The sequence below is a fragment of the Hyla sarda genome, chromosome 4 (assembly GCF_029499605.1).
Source record: "Hyla sarda isolate aHylSar1 chromosome 4, aHylSar1.hap1, whole genome shotgun sequence".
Lineage (NCBI taxonomy): Eukaryota > Metazoa > Chordata > Amphibia > Anura > Hylidae > Hyla > Hyla sarda.
In genome coordinates, this window is record NC_079192.1 from 205,278,503 (window position 1) to 205,296,897 (window position 18,395).

General features: G+C 40.2%; 1 protein-coding gene across 3 annotated transcripts in view; it reads right to left on the reverse strand.

Annotated features, from left to right (window-relative positions):
• SEPHS1 (selenophosphate synthetase 1) overlaps positions 1-18,395 on the reverse strand; it is a 42,903-nt gene that overhangs the window by 10,638 nt on the left and 13,870 nt on the right. For all 3 annotated transcript variants that reach the window (XM_056573354.1, XM_056573352.1, XM_056573355.1), the window contains exons 3-5: positions 4,662-4,765; positions 4,254-4,361; positions 1,810-1,964 (exon numbers count right to left, since the gene is read on the reverse strand). In XM_056573354.1, coding sequence (XP_056429329.1) covers positions 1,810-1,964; positions 4,254-4,361; positions 4,662-4,765 — 367 coding nt within the window. The remainder of the gene's footprint in view (positions 1-1,809; positions 1,965-4,253; positions 4,362-4,661; positions 4,766-18,395) is intronic.

The following is an 18,395-nucleotide window of genomic DNA, read 5'->3' on the forward strand; positions in this document are numbered from 1 at the left end:
TGAGACCCTATATTGTCAGATCAAACCTACTCAATATTTTAATGTTATGGCTGATCGGCTTATAACCTCACACAGTTTATGTGTCTGCTCAATGTACATCTAAAATGGATACAAAGGTAAAAACAGGTACAAAAGGTTAAAGTACTATTTTTTTTTTCCCACCTCAAGCCAAGCACTGTAATAAAAATGATAAAACCGATTATGTTTTACAATACTATAAAACAACATCTGTCTATAACTTTAATTAAATTGCTGACTTTAGCTTCACTCTTTTGGAAGCAATAGGATGTTGCAAATTCTACTTATAAAACAGTATTCGTGCAACTGTGCCCTCCGAACCAGGTACGGACGTGCACACCTCAGCATTAGGATATGGACAAGACGGTACCTCTGTTTAGTGTAACTGCAGCTTGTTAAGCTATATCAGTGTTTTCTAATCCAGCTGAACAGTCGGAGAGGTGGACTGAGTCTCAGCTGCACACCTCCTTCCTGTCCTGACCCGCTTCCAGCATGGAGCCCTGGAAATTAATCGTGCAAGTCGGGGGGGAAAGGAGGCAAGTTGCTGGCCCTCTCCTACTGTTCGTCTGGGTTTGAAAACTGCGCCAATATAAATGTACAAACTGCGGCCACACTAAACGAATGCCCTAACTGCTGAGGTGTGTACCTTCATACCGAGAGGTGACAATTGTGCTTTTTTTTACTCTCTTCTGGAAAAGAGTTGGTGCATAATTTGCATTCAGATATGTCATTCATATACTTAAATGTTCCCCACAATGTAAATTATACTTTTTGCCCAAACTGTTTACCTTTAGCCTCCTTTAGAAATGACCCCCGCCCAGCTCTCCTTGTGCAGGGAGCAATCTCCACTATGCAAGGACACAGTCGATCCCTGCATGAAGCAGTGGTCAACACGCCACCTCCATGTATTTCTATGGGAGAGCTGGAGATTCATGAATAGAGATGAGCAAACTTACAGTAAATTCGATTCGTCACGAACTTCTCGGCTCGGCAGTTGATGGCTTTTCCTGCATAAATTAGTTCAGCTTTCCGGTGCTCCGGTGGGCTGGAAAAGGTGGATACAGTCCTAGGAGACTCTTTCCTAGATATGTATCCACCTTTTCCAGCCAACCGGAGCACCGGAAAGCTGAACTAATTTATGCAGGAAAAGTCATCAACTACCGAGCCGAGAAGTTTGTGACGAATCGAATTTACTGTAAGTTCGCTCATCTCTATTCATGAATGCTGCCTGCATCTTTGGCTCTTCCATAGAAAAGCATGGAGGGAGTGTGTCGGCCACCACTTTATTCAGGGGTTGACACTGCTCCGTTACGTTCCTGGGAATAGATTGGGTGCTATGCAGGAGATTGCAGAGGGTCCCAGCAGGATCGCAGGGGTCCTTTGGATAGCGAATAAGTTGTCCTGCACCACCATTCTTATTTAAGACCCCACTGATGAAAGCTGACTAGGAAATCCAAAATTGTGGAGAAAAAATAAATAAAAGTCTGTGCCAGCTACATGGTATGCTAGTATAGCATGGGTCTTGCCACATAAGTGACTGACATGATAACACTTTCCTCCACAAGTTATTTAATATAATGTGATATTCTGGTTAAGTGGATTTGTCTAAAATAAGGACAGGAAGTAGAGAAATTAGATTATGCCTCCCATGAAGGGCAAGATATTATGTGATGTGAATATGTACTGAGCCGGGAAAGTGATGCTGCTGCACAAATAATCACATAACGCTGACTGTCTTGGCTCAGGGTACAGACTGTATAGCCTTATAACACCATACATGTAGCAACTCACATGATGAACTCATTAGGCTGACACACAGTTGTGGCAACTCCTCCTAGAACCACCCATGGATTTAATACGGTCTGGCCTCCCGTAACAGAAGTCCCAGCTTCTTCTGCAGCATCCTTGAAGCCCTGAATGATAAGAGGCATCACCTTGTCTCTTTCCTAAAGTATAAAATAAATGCAGGTTACTGAAATAAATACAGCTGCCTAGATAATACTGTACATATTGATATTCAAGGTACACAATGCTCTGCTTTGTCATCGGATGTACTTTTCTAGATTTCAGCTGTTATCCTTCAGTATTTCTCTAGCCAAAAAATTTACACTTTGGCGGTTATTAAAAAATGTATTGTGTCTTCACTTTACACTGCCTGGGTTTCCTGTGTACTGCAGAACAGCAGTGTGAGTAAGACAGCGGGTCGCATGGGACTTAAGGGTAGAGGAACAAATTATAACAAATATATTGGTACCTAACCAGGCCCTTATGGATCAAATAGTCCTTTGTATCTTCACTAACCAACTTTGTTGAAGCCAGTCTGGGGCTACATCTCTATCTGCTGGATCTGCCCAAAGGTCTTAAGCCTCTGAATCAGTACTTGCTCCAGGATATAATCAAGGGTAACGGATCCACAGCGTATTTTACATTGTGGATCTGCTGATTACCAACCCTAGAGTGAGCCCCCTGCCCGTGCTTACGCTCCAGAGCACACACTCGGATCTGCGTGACTGTAGTAAACTGAACGCACAGTTTACTCACAGATATTGCAGCCACTCCTCTGCTCCATGAGCTAGGCAGAGTGCGGCCGTGATGTCTGTGAGTAAACTCGCATGCGCGTGCAGTTTACTACAGTCACGCAGATCCCTGTGTGTGCTGGTAGCAGCAAATTGCTGCTATGAGTAGAGACACGGGCACAGGCAGGGGACTCGCTCCAGTCATCTGTGGATCTGCAGCATAAAATACGCTACGGATCTGTTACGTGTGACCCTACCCTAAAGAGTTCTTTGGGAGACATGCATACTGTATTCCTAGAATACCTTAAAATGGTCTATATTTTCCATACAAACAATAGATTTTGTAAGTGGACATATCCTCAAGTAGTCCGATCTGCCAGTATCATTACACAGCAGGAGGAGCGGAGCAGTTTGATGTGAAGTTTTATGGGGAAAGATTCAGTAATTAAAATCTCTGCTTTCTGGGTTTAGTAGTCCAGTGGGAGGTCCTACTCACTGACTGATGGCTCACTCTGCATATAGGCTTAGGCTGGGTTCCCGTTACGTTTTCCCCCATACGGGAGCGCATAAGGCAGGGGAGAGCTAAAATCTTGCGCTCCTGTATGCCTTTCTATGCGCTCCCGTATGTAATTCACTTCAATGAGCCGCCGTATGCGCTCCCATATGGGCTAAAACGTAATGGGAACCCAGCCTTATACAAAGAAGGGTGTCAATCATTAAATTAAGCCCCCCACTGATCTCCTAAGCCTAGAAATACCATGGATTGCAATAAATAAGTTATGAGCTGTACAGTGCCGATTCCTTTTTTCCATAAAACTATATATCAATTCACTCACCCCTCCTGCTCTATAACATGGTGCCAGTAAATTGGGCTGCAGTTTCACAGTAAAGAGTTAAGATTAAAATATATCACTTATCCAAAGGATTGGGCTGACAGGTGGGACCACCTCTGATCACAAGAATGGAGGTCTCTTGTTCCCTAAGAAAATAGAGCAGCACTTCACTCACTATGTGACTTCCAAAGATAAATATAGTGCACAGCACTTGGCTATCTTCGGAAGTCCTATAGAAAGAGAAAGGAGACGCAGCCAAGCATGCATAATGCCCACTCCATTTACTCAAGGAACAAGGGACCTTTATTCTTTCCAGATAATTATCAACTATCATGCAGATAAGCCCTTTATGAACAGGGAACAGGATGCGTATATAAGATACATAGATTTTGAGTTTCAAAAAAAAGATCCAAAAATTTAGTATGAGTGTGAATACAAATGTTAATTTAAACCTACAATAGTTCCTCATGACAACACTGCACCTGACACAAACAAGAAGGGGTTAAGTGGTCATCAGAACATGCCACATACATAGCCCCAGGCTGTGTCTGAAGTTACAGCTGGCAGACTTGTTGGAAGGAAAAAAAAAAAAAAAAAAAAAAAATTATATATATATATATATACATATATATATATATATATATATACACATATATATATATATATATATATATATATATATATATATATATATATATATATACACACACACACACACACACACACACACACACACATATATAATCACCCTAAAGCAATGATACATAAGTAAAGGGGGCATTAACCATTTCATTAGCAGGGTCTCAATTACAATCATTGTGACGATTTGATATTGTTCAATACACTTACAAGGCAGTCACTTCTGCCTTCTGTACAGATTACTTACCCGATCAGTTAGTTTATTACTGACACCGAGAAGCATCAACATGTTGTCACATTCAGTTACCCCCATTGCATATAGGTCACTCAATACATTTGCACAGGCTATTCGCCCCTATAAAAAAAATAATGTATATATTAGACCAATGTAGTTATTTTTTTAGTATTTGACATTTATAGTTGAGTGAACTACAACTAACATTATACCTTGTTTTTACAAATCTGTAAAAAAAAAACAACATTGAGCGAGCAGCCATAGCATGTGTGTATACTGTTCATTACACATGACCGTGATTTTAAAGTAAAAAGTAGTTTGGCTACTATGAAGGAGTTCTTTACAAATACTTCTATATAAATTGAACTAGCTAAAATGTATCTAAATCTAGATAAATACACACAAAAAGTAATAATTTACCATCATATAAGGATCATCTACAATAGGATAAATGTAGTCTGTAGTCTGAACCAGAGAAAGGCCACCGTGTCTTAAGGGGATAACGCATGTGTCCATACCAATACCTATCATGGGGGAAAAAAAATGTTAGTTTTTAAAATAAATATGGTTGGATCATGAAATATGAGAGATGATTATATATATTCTAACTGCCAGATGCTAGAATAGTATTTTTGTATTGCACTTACCAAAGTAAACAGCATACAGAGGGATTTAAAAATAATTATGTCCAGCTTTTAAGTAGAGGACCAATACCATTACCATTTACTTTGACAACTAGCTATACAATATTCTTTAGTTTTTTTAGTTTTAGAAGTGTGCTTGGTTTTGCCTTTGACACTTGCAATGTGTTATTTTATAATAGACCACTCGACGAGTCATTTGGTACTCCCTGCTGCCCTTCACCATAACCTATTCCATTCTCTATTTTATTTACTTCCCTCTGCATATGGATGGTATTGTTGTATGTTTTATGCTTAAAAATTTCAAAATAAGGCATTAGAACACAAAAAACAAAAACAAACCATAAGCTAGAATTCCACTGAGGTTTTTGCCCACCAAAACGCAGGGAAAAACAGTGGCAGTTTTCCTGGTGTTTTTTCCTGGCATTTTTAGGCTTAAAAACGCCAGAAAAAACACCAGAAAAACTGCCACTGTTTTTACTTGAATTTTGTCCTTTGTGTGGAATTTGCCTTTTTTTTTTTGCCCCTTTGGCGTTTTTCCAAATCTGTTGGGTACCAAAAAAAAATAAAAAAGATGCAGTAGGGATGGAAAAAAATTTATTTAACCAAATTTTTTTTTATAACGAAGTTTGAATAAATTTTTTATAAAGTGTGTGTTTTTTTAATCTACTTTTTTAAATTTTTTAGGTAGTACTACTATTCCCAGCATGGAACAGTCTGTAGTACCTGCATTAATAGACAGATCACAGCGAGTGTCACCCCTGACAGCCGCTGTGATCATCCTGTATAATGTATAGATGCGGGTGGCCGCTCTTCTTCTATGGTCCCCTGCACTGACGTATATATACACCTATTCCTATTTCCCACAGAGAGCTGTGATTGGCTGGATCCATCTGGCCAATCACAGCTCTCTGCGGGAAATATGAATGTGTATATATACGGCAGTGCAGGGGACCATAGAAGAAGAGCGGCCACCCGCATCTATACATTATACAGGCGGATCGCAATGGGCGATCTGTCAATTAGTACAGTTAATACTACTCTCATCATGGAAGTGTGTTCCGTACTTGGAGTAGTAGTACTACCTAAAAAAAAAAAATTAGAATTTTTTTTTTTTTTTTTTTAAGTCAAACACACACATACTACATTTTTATTATTGTCGGCTACATTTTTATTGCCCTGCCCGCCCACATAAATTGATCCCTGTTTAAAAATTAATAAAAATGTTGTTGTCATAATAAAAAAAAAAAGATACATTTCGTTAAATACAATTTTTTCCATCACTAGTAGGGACATATTAGGGGTATAGAATGACCTTTATGGACTCTGGTCTTTTTTCAACCTTATGAACTATGTTACTACTGTATCTTTTTTTTTTTTTTTTTTTTTTTAATGGTACCCTACGAAATTTTTATAAAAAAGGTATCTCCATCAATTATTCCAAAAAAGAATAAAAAAATGCCGGCAAAAACGCCAAAGTTAAAAGCAACATGGCTTTTTTCTTGGCGTTTTTGCTCTCCCATAGACTTCTATGGGTGGGAAATGCCACGATTTCTGTGCAAAAAAAACACAAACTAGGTTTTGTTGGGCGTTTTGAAAAACCAGCCTCTGAGCCCCCAATTGCTGAAAAACGCCAAAAGGATAAAAAAAATAAAAAAAACGCCAAACTGAAAAACGCCAAGTGGATCTGGCATTTTGCAGTTTACTATTGACTTGCAGCTAACATCTGGACGTGAGCGGGAAAATTGGCGTATTTTACGGCGTTTTTGCAAAAAAAAAAAAAAATAACAAAAAACCTTAGTGGAATTCCAGCCTAAAAGGTGCAGGCATAAAGGGATTGTAGAAAACCTATATTCAGAATCTGTAGACTGTTTGCGTGATGGAAATTTATGCTTCTGTAAGAGGTTTTCTTTAATCCAGCACCTCAAACCAGGGTATGGGGAGATGTTCCACAAGCACAGTAACATGCAATGATCCGTTTCCTTGAGATCATCTAATCTAACAACATGTGCCATCATCCATGTGGATTGGCTATTCCACACCATGAGGTGTTTTACTCCAAAAGATATAAAAAAAAAAAAATTTTTAAATAATTTGCTAATCTGTATAACTTTCTCTCTATTTAAAAGATTCAAACTAAGCTGCTGTATTCCCTGGAGGAAGTCATGTAGTCTTTCCAGACACAGCGCCCTCTCCTGCCCACTACAGAAATACGCACAGTATTTCTACCAGGAAATTCCGGGCGGATCCCGCCGGTAACAGCATTCCATTAATTTCAATGGGTTTCTGCTGCACAAATCCTACATGAGAAGTTTCATCTCGGAACTTCCGACAAGGAACTTGATGCTAGCAAAACATATGCCAGAGAAATCACAGGACTGTGCTGTAGTGAATGGGATTGCATCTAATGTTCATGCACACATTAAAGGGGTACTCCCGTGGAAAACTTTTTTTTTTTAAATCAACTGTGTCAGAAAGTTAAACAGATTTCTAAATCACTTCTATTAAAAAATCTTAATCCTTCCAGTACCTTCCAAAAAAGAAATGCATTTCCTGTGATGTCCTGACCACAGTGCTCTCTGCTGACCTCTGCTGTCCATTCTAGGAACTGGAGAAAATCCCCATAGCAAACATTTGCTTCTCTGGACAGTTCCTAAAATGGACAGCAGAGGTCAGCAGAGAGCACTGTGGTCAGGACATCACAGGAAATGCATTTCTTTTTTGGATTTCTCTTTAGTATACAGCCCCTAAAAAGTACTGGAAGGATTAAGATTTTTTAATAGAAGTGATTTACAAATCTGTTTAACTTTCTGGCACCAGTTGATTTAAAAAAAAAAAAAAGTTTTCCACGGGAGTACCCCTATAAGCACTGCTGCAAGTGGAGGCCACCCAGAAGTTCCATAGTGTGAACATGTCCCATCTGTCTGAGGCAGTAGCAAATCCCCATTCCAAACCTCTCCGTTCATGGCAGGAACTGCTCAAAGCAGAAGGTGGCAGCAGAGAGCATCATGTCTGACTGGAAAGAATACATGACTTCTAGAGATGAGCGAACTTACAGTAAATTCGATTCATCACGAACTTCTCGGCTCGGCAGTTGATGACTTATCCTGCATAAATTAGTTCAGCTTTCAGGTTCTCCGGTGGGCTGGAAAAGGTGGATACAGTCCTAGGAAAGATTCTCCTAGGACTGTATCCACCTTTTCCAGCCCACTGGAGCACCTGAAAGCTGAACTAATTTATGCAGGATAAAGTCATCAACTGCCGAGCCGAGAAGTTCGTGACGAATCGAATTTACTGTAAGTTCGCTCATCTCTAATGACTTCCTCTGGGGCATAGAGCACCTGGAAAGCTTGAGGGGTATTATTATTATTTTTTTTTAAAGGGGTTATTGAGTATAAGAGAAACATAGCCGCTTTCTCCAATAACAGCCCCACAATTGTACTCCAGTGTGTGATATTACTTTAATAAGGCTTCATTCTCTTCAGTGGAACTCAGCTGTAATACCACACAAACTAAGGACAAGGCTGAAAATGTATCATTGCATTTAGAGCCTTTTTTTCTTACACCATGCGCACAGTGGCCCACATTTATCATTGTAGGTATAAGTGAAGCATTTATCATTGTAGGTGTAAGTGAAGCATTTATCATTGTAGGTGTAAGTGAAGCATTTATCATTGTAGGTGTAAGTGAAGCATTTATCATTGTAGGTGTAAGTGAAGCATTTATCATTGTAGGTGTAAGTGAAGCATTTATCATTGTAGGTGTAAGTGAAGCATTTATCATTGTAGGTGTAAGTGAAGCATTTATCATTGTAAGTGTAAGTGAAGCATTTATCATTGTAGGTGTAAGTGAAGCATTTATCATTGTAAGTGTAAGTGAAGCATTTATCATTGTAGGTGTAAGTGAAGCATTTATCATTGTAGGTGTAAGTGAAGCATTTATCATTGTAGGTGTAAGTGAAGCATTTATCATTGTAGGTGTAAGTGAAGCATTTATCATTGTAGGTGTAAGTGAAGCATTTATCATTGTAGGTGTAAGTGAAGCATTTATCATTGTAGGTGTAAGTGAAGCATTTATCATTGTAGGTGTAAGTGAAGCATTTTTCATTGTAATTTTAAGTGAAGCATTTATCATTGTAGGTGTAAGTGAAGCATTTATCATTGTAGGTGTAAGTGAAGCATTTATCATTGTAGGTGTAAGTGAAGCATTTATCATTGTAGGTGTAAGTGAAGCATTTATCATTGTAAGTGTAAGTGAAGCATTTATCTAAACCATTTTTGTGTGCTGGTAATGTGTAGGAGCACCAAATTTATTAAATGGTCACAGGGCATTTGATACAATTTATTGCAGGTCACATTTTCTGAAATTTCTCTATTCACATACACCATAATGCAATGTGAAGTCTCGGCAGGTGTAGTTTTAGAGTCTTTTCAGTGGCTTTGCGCCTTTTTATGCACCTTTTCACAAAAAGGTGCAGTTCATAAAACCCTTCCATATCATGTGTATTGCCAAAATCAGTGGATTGCAACTCAAAATCAGCAGAAATGTGTAAACCAAAAGGCGCAAATAAACCCTGCTAGCTCCTTTTTTGCGCCTTTTCAAGACACAAAAAACTGTCTAAAGACAATGATAAATGTCAGCCAGTATGTCACACGTGCACCTAAGCACTCTATTTTGCAACTTTTGTGGGTACACAAAAAGTTCCAAACAGCGTTACCTAAGCAACTATCAGTTTTCACTTTGCAGTGGTTCCAAATTTATGATGTGCAAATGAGGCAAACAGACATAAAAAAAGTTGCAAACCTAAGCCAGGTCACACCTGGCTTAGGCTGGGTTCACACATGTCCGGCATTCGGCATAGGTGAACTCAGCCTAGATCTTGAGGCAACTGATGACAACATGGCGTTCATCGTTTCTGGATGTCAGACAGGGGAATGCAGCAAGCTGTGTTCCCCTGTCCGGTGTCCTCTGGCGTGCCCAACCATCTGGCATCAAAATTGAGATGCTGGATGATTGTGAACTGTCCCTTTCACATGAATGGGATCAGTTCTAGCATCAGTTTCTCTCCAATGCTACCCAGAGGGAAATCATCCCGGATAATGACATATGTGAACCCAGCCTTAAAAACAATCTGCCTTTGGAGAGCACTTTTAAAAAAGGGTCACAAAAAGTCGTAGAAACGTCGCAAAGAAGAAACATACAAAATGGTGTTCCAAAGTGATTTACAGTTTCTTGCTACCAAATTTATCAACCACCCTTGATAATATGATAATTGTGTCGCACATAAGCAAATCCAAAAGAAAAAATAATAATAATGTCACCTAAACGCACTTTAAAAGACAATACTAATAAAAGGTCCTCTAAAAATGGCCCTGGGAGAAACCAGACAAGTTTTTCTAATCCTGGGTAGCCCCTTTAAATAGAAGAAATAATTAAAAAATCTATATAACTTTCTGGCATCAGTTGATCTGAATATTTGTTTCTCCGGAGTACTGTGGTGGAAAACATTTTTTTTTTTTTTTAATTGACTGGTGCGAGAAAGTTGAACAGATTTGTAAATTCCTTCTATTTAAAAATCTTAATCCCTCCAGTACTTAGCTGCTGTTTTCTCCAGAGGAAGTTCTTTTCTTTTTGGATTTCTTTTCTGTCTGACCACAGTGCTCTCTGCTGACACCTCTGTCCATGTCAGGAACTGTCCAGAGCTGGATAGGTTTGCTATGGGGATTTGCTCCTGCTCTGGACAGTTCCTAACATGGACAGAGGTGTCAGCAGAGAGCACTGTGGTCAGACAGAAAAGAACAACTCAACTTCCTCTCTAGTATACAGCAGCTGATAAGTACTGGAAGGATTAAGATTTTTAAATAGAAGTCATTTACAAGTCTGTAACTTTCTGGCACCAGTTGATTTAAAAGAAGAAAAAAAAAAAGAAAAATTTTGCCACCGGAGTACCCCTTTAAGTTCTTGTTGATTAGCTATGGGTACCATTTGTTTTGGTACTCAATATACTGAAGAGAGTAGAGACTTCCAAGTGGGTGGTCAACACGCTTTATTCTCCCCAGGAAGAGCCATGTGTCCTAAGCAGTTTTTTTTATTCAGATCCCTTTACTCTTCAGCTAAAAGCGGAATTGGCACTAAACTAAGGGCAGAAAAGGGTCAAGGGGGTAAGCAGGACTTAAAATACACCCTCTTCCATTGCTGCTATATGAACCATGTTTAAATATGTGGAGCTGGAGAACTCTGTGTATGCTTTAGTTTCTGGGCTTTTCTACATACTGAACATGGATGAACAGGTTCCCTAATCCACATCAGACTACTTTAACCCCTTGGCATGAAGCCATATATATCCTGTTTCTTTTCAAGACTGCTTTACAGGTAATGTTTACTTTGTTTGCATCACTATGCAAATACCTCAGTGAAAGGTCTGGCCAACATAATGTCTGTGCATAGGCAGATGGTTCCAATTCCTGCTGACTATCATCTCTGAAACATAAGGAGATCCTCAAACTAAACCAAAAAGATGGAGTATAGAGTATAAGTAAGAAAGATCTGCTGGGAGCTGTAATCAGCATCTATGTCAGTGTTTTCCAAGCAGGGAGCCTCCAGCTGTTGCAAAACTACAACTCCCAGCATGCCCGGACAGCCAAAGGCTGTCCGGGCATGCTGAGAGTTGTAGTTTTGCAACCGCTGGGGGCACCCTGCTTGGGAAACACTGGTCTATGTAGAGGACAGGAGCTTGTTCAGGGTCCTGTACAGTACATGCAATGTCCTAAAAAAGTAACATTGAGTTGTCCTTACCTGGTGTCCAAAGGAGCAGCTAACCCTGGTACAGGTAAAGAGTACAGAACATGTAATACCTCCCTGTACTGTAGGGGGCGCTATCAGACATCAGTCAGTGCATACATTTCAGTAATACAGGTAAAGAGTACAGAACATGTAGTACCTCCCTGTACTGTAGAGGGCGCTACCAGACACCAGTCAGTGGATGCACTTCAGTAATACAGGTAAAGAGTACAGAACATGTAGTACCTCCCTGTACTGTAAGGGGTGCTACCAGAAATCAGACAGTGCATACATGTCAGTAATACAGGTAAAGAGTACAGAACATGTAATACCTCCCTGTACTGTAGGGGGCACTACCAGACATCAGTCAGTGCATACGCTTCAGTAATAAAGGTGTTTTGTTGTAAATTGCCCATTCTGATTGGTCGGTTCTTCCAGCCATTGACAAGTTTCGCAGATCTATACTGTCTGTACATTGTATGTTGAGTCTGGTTTCAACTTACAATGGTCCAGAAAAGACCATTGTATGTTGAAACTATTGTATGTTGAAGCCATTGAGGGATCACTGTATTCACCTTTTGTTACAAAATCCTTTGGGTTAAAATGCATCAATGCCCTTCTCCTGACTTCTTAGGCAATACTGTATATGTGAATATTTATTCAAAGAAGTTTCCCAAAACCTGTGTAGAAAAAGTGTGGTGCAGTTGCCCATAGAAACCAGATGGCTTTTTTTTCCAAAGGCCTTTTTGAAAATAAAAAAGTGATTTAATGGGTTGCTATGGGTGACTACACCTCTGTCTTATGTTTGGCTCAAAAACAATGCACATCACTAATAGGACACCGGGGAGATTTATCAAAACCTGTGCAGAGGAAAAGTTGCTTATAGCGACCAGATTGCTCCTTTCATTCGCAGAAATGAAAGAAGCGATCTGATTGGTTGTTATGGGCGACATTTCCTCTGCACAAGATTTCATAAATCTCCCCCACCATACCCACAGTGAAGTATGGTGGTGACAGTATCATGCTTTGGGGCAGTTTTTTCTTCAAATGGAACTGGGTGGAGGGTTAAAAGAATTCTAACCACAAGGCAATTCTGGCGCAAAACCTTCACGTGTGACAAAAGCTGAGGAAGAAGTTTACCTTTCAGCACAACCCAAAGCACAAATTCAAGCGTGGAATTCCACTGTGCAGTGGAAAATACAAAATACATGGCGTTGCTACAGGGCATGGCGTGACATCATGACCCCCCACCGTGGGAACTCATCGCTCAAAAACACACTGTTTAGAACGCCGGGTGCTGCACAAAGATTGTGGGGCGGTCCCAGAAGCAGGACCCCTGTGATCAGACATCTTATCCCCTATCCTTTTGATAGGGGATAAGATGTCTAGGGGCAGAGTACTCCTTTAGGGTATGTTCACACTACAGTGTGTGAACAGAATCTCCGCTCGCTGAATTCAGTGAGCGGAGTTTCAGACTGGCAGCCAGCGGCGGTAGGACCGCGAGGCACTCCGCCGTCACCATTGACGGCTATGCAGTACTCGCAGACTTCTGCGCAAAGAAAGAACATGTTCTTTCTTTGCGGGGAACAATTTGAGCGGCGGAGACCCATTCACACTAATGTTAAGCAGTCACAATAGAGCAGGTGTTGGAAGAGGGCAACTCACCACGTTAGTAGTTAGAAACAGACGGCTTTATTCTTTAGACATCGGTGCAGGTATGCGGCAGAGAAGGTGGTTCTTCCTGAACAAGGCTGGCGTCCGCCCTGCGAGGCGAAGTGCTGCCGCGTACCTGCACCGATGTCTAAAGAATAAAGCCGTCTGTTTCTAACTACTAACGTGGTGAGTTGCCCTCTTCCAACACCTGCTCTATTGTGACTGCACTGTGTGAACCTATATTTTCCGAGAGAGCTGTGCACCACCCACGGCCATAGTCTCTGAATAGGGATCCCCACACACCTGGAAGTAGCAGTGCCTTTCATTCTGTTTTTCCTTGTGTCTACACTAATGTGAATTCCGTAGTGTGAACATACTCTTAAGGTCACCCTCATGCCACCAAAACAATTCTGACCCATCGAGGCACAGAGGTGGACAGAGATCAGAATAGATCTACAGCTGCATAGCCCCATAGACAGCCAATTACAATGGAATGGACATTTTAACTCATTCCAACCTGATGTAACTTGTACTACAGAAGGTCTTTTGGAGACAAAGCATGAATACATGTCTTGAAATTAGTGGTAAATGTTACATTTTGTAAAAAGGTAACATTTCTCCTCGGTATTACTTCACTTAGGGTCTTTGGTCTAGGAACAGCCTACACTACTCCTTTGAAGTGGGATTGCTGATTTAAAAAGAAGAAGAAGATGGTTTAAAGACTGTCTGGCGACAAGAACAAGATGACAGTAACAGAGCAGAGGTTCCTCCTCTAGTTGTGCACATAGTTCTAATTACAGAGAACCAGTCTTCAGCTGTAATTTCTCCGTTCCCTTACAGAACAAGAACATCAGGCTTTAGAGGCAGCAAGGCTTTATGGAAGCTCCTGAAGTGGTTTCGTAGGGCTCTGAACGAGGAGACAGACCTTATCCTTCAGTTAAGGGGAACTCCGGTGGAAAACTTTTTTTTTTTTTTTCAGATCAACTGGTGCAAGAAAGTTAAACAAATTTGTAAATTACTTCTATAAAAAAATCTTAATCCTTCCAGTACTTATCAGGTGCTGTATGCTACACAGGAAGTTGAGTGGTTCTTTTCAGTCTGACCACAGTGCTCTCCGCTGACACCTCTGTCCATGTCAGGAACTGTCCAGAGTAGGAGCAAATCCCCATAGCAAACCTCTCCTGCTCTGGACAGTTCCTGACATGGACAGAGGTGTCAGCAGAGAGCACTGTGGTCAGAAAGAAAATAAATGTAAAAAGAAAAGAAACTTCCTCTGTAGTATTCAGCAGCTGATAAGCACTATAAAGGATTAAGATTTTTTTAATCGAAAAAATTTACATATCCGTTTCTGGAAATAGTTGATTTGAAAAAAAAATAATTTCCATGGAGTACCTCTTTAAAGGGGTATTCCAGAAAACAAAACTAGACTCCAATTAAAGGCATGCATTGTGAAATAAAATTAAAAACCCAGCCCATTTGGGCCTTAAGGACACATCCAATTTTATTTTAGCATTTTCGTTTTTTTTCTCCTCGCCTTCTATGAGCCATAACTGTTCTATTTTCATCCTTAGACCCATGTGAGGGCTTGTTTTTTTGCGTGACCAATTGTGCTTTGTAATGACATGACTCATTTTACTATAAAATGTACAACAAACCCCCAAAATTTTTATTTGTGTGAGGATGTAGAGAAGTAGGACAGCACCAGTCCCAGCCACTATGCAAGCGACCGTCCAGATCAAACAATCGAAGTACCACAGGTCACAGCATACAATAGCAGACTCCCAATTCTTTGCAAAAAGCTTTTTTTTTTATTGGTTACAAGAAATGCAACGTTTTGGCTATATCTTAGCCTTTATCAAGCTTGATAAAGGCTAAGCTACAGCCGAAATGTTGCATTTCAGGTACTTCGATTATTTTTGTTAGGAAATTCAAGTGAAAACTGAAGTTTTGCAAATTTTGGAGGGTTTAGTTTTCATGCTGTACACTTTACATGTTTTCTTTATTCTGTGGGTCAATACAATTTAAAATTATACCCATGATTACCGTATTTATCGGCGTATAATACGCACTTTTTAGGCTAAAATTTTTAGCCTAAAGTCTACCTGCGTGTTATACGCCGATAAGCCGCTGCAGTTCAATGATTTAAAGCGGGCGCTTTAAATCAATGAACTGCCGCGGCTTTGCAGGTGCAGAGACCGCCAGAGCTGCCGGCTTCTCTGCCCCTGCCTGTCCTGGGGTCTAGAGCCCTGCTGCCGGCCTTTCTCTCCCCCTGGCTATCGGTGCCGCTACCCGTTCTCTCCCCCTGACTATCAGTGCCGGCGCACCATTGCCGGCGCAGATAGCCAGGGGGAGAGAAGGGGCAGCGGCACCCATTGCCGGCGCTGCTGCCCCTCCATCCCCGGTTGTATAATTACCTGTTGCCGGGGTCGGGTCCACGCTGCTTCAGGCCTCCGGTGTGCGTCCCCTGCGTCGTTGCTATGCGCTGCGAGACGCAATGACGTCACTCCTCATTGCGCCGCGCTGTGCATAGCAACGACGCAGGGGACGCACATTAAAGTTTTTAACGGACATTTTTTTTATAAAGCAAAGAATAATAAGCTAAGATATAAAGTTGCTGTTTAATTTGGTCCTCACAATGAAGAGTTCCTTTAGTTACACTTGCGCCTGCTTCTGCCATGAACTCTCTTTCCCAAGTAAAGAGTCTGGGAAAAAATTAAGGAGCCACATTAAAGGGGTACTCCAGTAAAAAATATTTTTTTTCATATCAACTGTCTCCAGAAAGTTAAACAGATTTGTAAATTACTTCTATTAAAAAAAAAAAAAAAAAAAAAAAAAAATTATTAATCCTTCCAGTACTTATCAGCTGCTTAAGTGGAGTTGTTCTTTTCTGTCTGTTGCAAATAGAAAGAGAGCTGGCACTGGAATGTAATCTGGTGGTCCCGTATAATGCTGAAGCTAGGCTGATGCGGGTGGTGCGGCAATGGAACATATAGTGTAACTCATTACGACAAGGAAGAAAGTACATATAACGCACTCACCCGGTTTCATGCCAAAGAAGGATAAACTTTATTCCAGATGTTGCATGGAATACAGAAGCTCAGGTCGGGGAAGAGGAAGAAAGTAGAACTCGGCCGAGCTCGTGGAACGACAGTCCCGTTTCGCGGGTTCTCCGCTTGGTTACGCCAAGCTCTAGTTCTTTTCTGTCTGACCACAGTGCCCACTGCTGAAACCTCAGTCCATGTCAGGAACTGTCCTGAGAAGGAGCAAATCCCCATACCAAACCTCTCCTGCTGTGGACAGTTCCTGAGAGAGGTGTCAGCATAGAGCACTGTTGTCAGACAGAAAACAACAACTCAACTTCAGCAGCTGATAAGTACTGGAAGGATTAAGCATTTTTTTAATAGAAATCATTTACAAATCTGTTTAACTTTCTGGCACCAGTTACTAGATAATAATAATCCATCCCGGTCCCTTCTACAGGCACATAGGCAGCTAAATCCACATTACAATGTAGTGTTAACTCCAGTCATACCTAACTTTTTCTGACTTAATGTGGAATAAAAAACATACTACTAATGGAGTCACTCAGATAATAAAATCTATATTTTTATTGGTATACATTAAAAAACAAATCAGATATTAAAAAGGAGGAATAGCATAAAAAAAAAGTGGCCTCACCGGACATACTGCATAAACGTGATGGTAATCAGGGGGTAATAATTATGCTGATATAGTAATCTAAATGGAAACCATACATCTAGGTTTTTTACATGGCAAGTAAAGTGCCGTGTGCAAACAGAACCAAAAATGTGCAAATACTTGGAATAACCATATGAATATAAAGTAGCAGCATATAATTCCCACAAATCCACAATGGGAGATACGATACAGGGACCGGGATGACGCCACTCCAACATGCGTTTTGGCACGCTAACCTTCGTCCGGGTGATGCTGCATGTTATGATGCTATTTCTCCTTTTTATTATCGGATTTGTTTTTAATTTATACCAATAATAATATTGATTTCATTATGATCTAAGTGACTCCATTAGTAGTTCTTTTAGTTTTTGTATTGAGTTGGGAGTTCACCATATACTACTATATGCCTTGTACATATGCCCCTTGTTCGGGGTGAGGTGAGGTATCCTATGTGGGGGATGGATGGCTTGGCCACTGTGTTATTATAACCTCTTTGATCTTTTCCAGCCAATATTCTGTTTGCCTTATACTCATATGTACTGCATATCCTCAGCGCCTGGTGTGCATTGTGTACACTTACTAGCGATTCCACACATTTAGCTATCTATTATTATGTAGGTTCTTATCTTTAATCCTGCCCTTAGTTATACCATTCATGCGATATACTCACCTCCATTCTCTTCTGTATGTGTTTCTTGATTTTACCTATACTTGTGTAGTGATGTCATGTTTGTTTATTTAAAGGGGTATTCCAGGAAAAACTTTTTTTTTTAAATATATCAACTGGCTCCAGAAAGTTAAAACAGATTTGTAAATTACTTTTATTAAAAATTCTTAATCCTTCCAATAATTATCAGCTGCTGAAGTTGAGTTGTTCTTTTCTGTCTGGCAACAGTGCTCTCTGCTGACATCTCTGCTTGTCTCAGAAACTGTCCAGAGTAGAAGAGGTTTGTTTTGGGGAATTGCTCCTACTCTGGACAATTCCCGAGACAGGTGTCATCAGAGAGCACTTACGACAGAAAGGAACAACTCAATTTCCGCAGCTCATAAGTACTGAAAGGATTAAGAATTTTTAATAGAAGTAAATTACAAATCTGATTAACTTTCTGGAGCCAGTTGATATTATATATATATATATATATATATATATATATATATATTTTTTTTTTTTTTTTTTTTCCTGGATAACCCCTTTAACTAATGTTTAATAAAAAGATTACCTATATTGTCACCATACCTGGCCTTCTTTGTTTGGTGAAAATTGTGTTAGTGGCTTATGGTCTACTATGAGATAGTGCCTCAACTTTGTCGCTGATAATGCCTTGTACATGTAGGGGGTACTACAGTAGTTTTACTTACTACATACCTATTTCTTGATTTG